Source organism: Chinchilla lanigera, unplaced genomic scaffold (assembly GCF_000276665.1).
Source record: "Chinchilla lanigera isolate Chin_1 unplaced genomic scaffold, ChiLan1.0 scaffold00011, whole genome shotgun sequence".
NCBI lineage: Eukaryota > Metazoa > Chordata > Mammalia > Rodentia > Chinchillidae > Chinchilla > Chinchilla lanigera.
In genome coordinates, this window is record NW_004955412.1 from 26,620,776 (window position 1) to 26,624,383 (window position 3,608).

Consider the following 3,608-nt stretch of genomic DNA (forward strand, 5'->3'; position numbering starts at 1 on the left):
AATGGTTGTTGTAGGAAACACATAATAATAAACATACATCCATTTATGAAATAGGATAGGAACAATATAAACATTGCAGAGTTATGGATAGATTAGTAGGAAAATATCAATGGCTGCTGTAATACATGATGGTATCTTCAAAGTGGTTTCTCAGGAAGACAGAGATACGCAAGAAGGATCTAACAAGTAGTTACAGCCTAAGGGTTGTGAAAAAAATAGCATATTACCTCCTCACCAGTGATTCCTGTCACTGCGGTATGATGGCTGGAAGGAAGGCCAGGATTGAAAAGAAGGACGGAGAGACTCAGCAACCTATCTGATGCAGCAACTTTTTCTTTTCTTTTTTTCTTTAGATATCAACAAATTTCTTTGGATGGTCCGGATTGGAGGGAGCACAGACACAGGCAGACATATCAAGGAGAATGACTATTATACTCCAACAGGGGAATTTCGTGTGGACCGTGAAGGTTCTCCAGTGTTGCTCAACTGCCTCATGTATAAGATGTGTTACTACCGCTTTGGGCAGGTCTACACAGAAGCCAGTGAGTGATTCTCGCCATTAGCAACACCGTCATAATGGTGATAGCTAACATATACTGTGCTTTTCAAGCGCTGCTGTAAGCACTTTAGATCTGTTTACTCACTTAATGTTTACAGCAACTCAAAAGGTAGATGCTATATTATTGGCATTTTATAAATTGAGGTATCAGTAGGTTATTAAATTCCCCAGCATTGCATGACTAACAAGTAAGTCAGGGTTCAAACTCAGGCAGTTTGACCTCAGATTCTGTGCTTCTAAATGCTCATCCTTTTTTATTTTTAATTTTTTTTGGTGTTGGGGATTGAACCCACGGCCTTTGCACTGAGCTGTACCTCCAACCCCTTAAAATTTTTTTTATTTCAGTCAGAGTCTTGCTAAATTGTTCCCAGGCTGGGCTTGAACTTGTAGTCTTTCTGCCTCTGCCTCTCAGAGTGTAGGATTAAAAGTATGTGCCACCATGTCTGGCTTAAATAGTCATCTTTTATTGTTTCTCAGAAAAGAGGATTTCAGTGAGGAAAAGATTAAAAAGAAGATGAAGGGTTTCATTTCGTTAGGTGAATACATTGAGAGGGATTTGATCAGGTTAAGTCTTTTCTTCAGGCTTCAGTTTTGTGGCTCTGCGGTATAGACAGTTTGTAAAGTGGATGCTTGTAGTGGACCGGCCTGCCCAGATGCCACCTGTTGGGAGCCAGCCCACTCCTCTAAGCTTTCTGCACCCAGGTGCCCTGTAGGGACCCCGGTCCTGCTACTGACTCAAGGGTGAACGAGGAAGAATGCTAAAGAGACAGAGTTCATTTAGCATATGGACAGCCAGAGGGTTCTTGCCTGTTGTGGGCAGGGGAGCCCCAAATCATCTGGCTCTTCCTGCTTTGATTCACTCAGACACGGGTATAAACAACTAAAGTAACACAAGATTTATTTGCCTTTCACTATTTATTAATACATTCACAGGTAAACTACTTAATTTCAGCTCTACTGACTTTTCCTTAGACCCTACAACATGCCAGCATCTCTATGTGTTGCTTTTTTCCTTCGTGCTCACAGAGGATGACAATTAGGCTCCAGTTCCCTGGTTTTCCACAGAGGCAAGCCCTTGCTGGCTTCTCTGATCCATGGGAGGTTTATGGATGGGTAACAGTGGTCTCTGGATGGCAGTTCGGAAGAACACAGGGGTTTGGAAGTCGGCCCTTATTTCTGAGAAGAGATAAGCTCTGTGGACTCTGCCAAGTATCATTTTGGACAGGATTTGGGTTAGGGTAAAATTTACTATCTCATGCATGCTTCTGCAGACTCTACTGTCTCATTACCTTCTCTCATTACCTTGCAAGCTGGGGAATAACAATGTGAAGAATAGACGGTGTTCCAAGTTTATTTAGTGTCTCTTTGGAAATTAGCATTGTAGAAAGAAGTGTTGTTTCTTTGTCCCTTCCTAGAGCGTCCACCAGGCTTTGACCGCGTCCGAAATGCTGAGATTGGGAATAAAGACTTTGAGCTTGATGTCCTTGAGGAAGCATATACTACAGAACACTGGCTGGTCAGGATATATAAGGTGAGCAAGTGCTGTACTGTCTTAAGAAAAAGCTTTTGTGTTTTCAGATGGGTTCTGGTGCTTAAAAACTTGGCTACGTATTTTTCAAATAGGAACAGTTATAATAACACCTGTGCCTGAAAAGTAGCTAGCAGCTCAGACAACATTTCACTGTTTTAATTTTAGAGTGTCTTTTTTGTTTTGTTTTGTTTTTCTCCGGTACCGGGAACCAAACTCACGACCTTGTACTTGCCAGGCAGGCGCTTTGCCGCTGAGCTAAATCCCCAGCCCCTTTAGAGTGTCCTTAAAACATGACATCATGGTTGGCTGTCATCTTGGCGGTTGTTGCTGCTTTTTCTAGTAGTGGCTTGATTCAACATGTTTCAGTGATTATAAGGTGTGGGGGTAAAAAAGGAAAGTTTGTATCTGTATTTCTGAAGTCCATTTTCTTCTACTGAAGAGTTTATGGCAGAGTCACATAGTATCATATCCAAGGGTGTTGTCTCTTAGGAAAAGATTGAGTCCTTCATCCACATGAAAGGTAGATCATTTACATTGCTTCTTCTGGGAGGTACTATAAAAGCAGAGTAGCTAGTTCAAACCCATGCTCCTTTAATCACAATGCCACATCGGCAGCAGAACCCAGTGTATTCCCTCCTCCTCTCATGAACCCATTTTTAGTAGAAATACTCTCCAAAGTTGACTTGTTAATATTAAACTGGCATTTTTATGCTGCAGGTAAAGGACCTGGATAATCGAGGCCTATCAAGAACATAAGTGCTGCATTCAGCTCCGATACGCTTCGCACTGAGCGCGTCATATTTAGGACGTTGAAGATTTTTTTTTAATACGAAGTTTATAAGAACAGAGCCGGATGGAATTAGAATTGTCTGGAAGTTTTGCCCTGGACAGTATGGGCTGGGCCAAATGGAATGATTTTTATAATTCTGAGCAGGTTACCAAATGAAATGTGATGGCTTTACTTTGGTCAATTAAAGGGGGGAATTTTTTTTTAAAAAATGTGCCTTATTTGTTTTGACTTATAGCTGATTTGAGGAAAGTAAAAGTTTGTGCTGGGCTGGTAGGACAGTAGCAGACCTTATCCATGCTCTTAGCTCTGTAAATGAGCCATACAGGGCATTCTTTCTCATATCAGGAAAACTATCAGGGTTTAGCTCTGAGTCTACATATGTAAACACTTTGTCATACTTTCTGTATTGTAGCACCTAGTGAATGCCTTGCACATAGTGGGTGCTCAATAAATTTTTATCTAATGAAATAAATGTTTGTGGGACCAGAGGAGTGTGTTTCTGGGCAGCAAAAAAGCAACTTTCCTGTGTTATGTCTCTGTCCTCAATGTCTTATCCTGGGAGGCTCTTTAAATTTGTAAGGGATGGAAAAATTGCAAGCTAGACCTGATCTTACCAGTACTTTGTGGGTAGTAAGGGTTTGCCCTTTTTTGTTTTGTTTTGTTTTTCAGAGAGCAGGAATAACATTTTGGGATGCCAGGACAGGAAGATCACACAGTTAAGTCCAGCC

General features: G+C 41.3%; 1 protein-coding gene across 3 annotated transcripts in view; it reads left to right on the plus strand.

The window, feature by feature from the left end:
• Nucleotides 1-3,368, plus strand: part of Stt3a (STT3A, subunit of the oligosaccharyltransferase complex (catalytic)) — a gene marked incomplete in the record, with an annotated part of 31,002 nt that extends 27,634 nt beyond the window's left edge. For all 3 annotated transcript variants that reach the window (XM_013511171.1, XM_013511172.1, XM_013511174.1), the window contains 3 exon segments: nucleotides 354-542; nucleotides 1,975-2,090; nucleotides 2,808-3,368. In XM_013511171.1, coding sequence (XP_013366625.1) covers nucleotides 354-542; nucleotides 1,975-2,090; nucleotides 2,808-2,846 — 344 coding nt within the window.
• Between the last annotated feature and the right edge of the window lie 240 nt (nucleotides 3,369-3,608).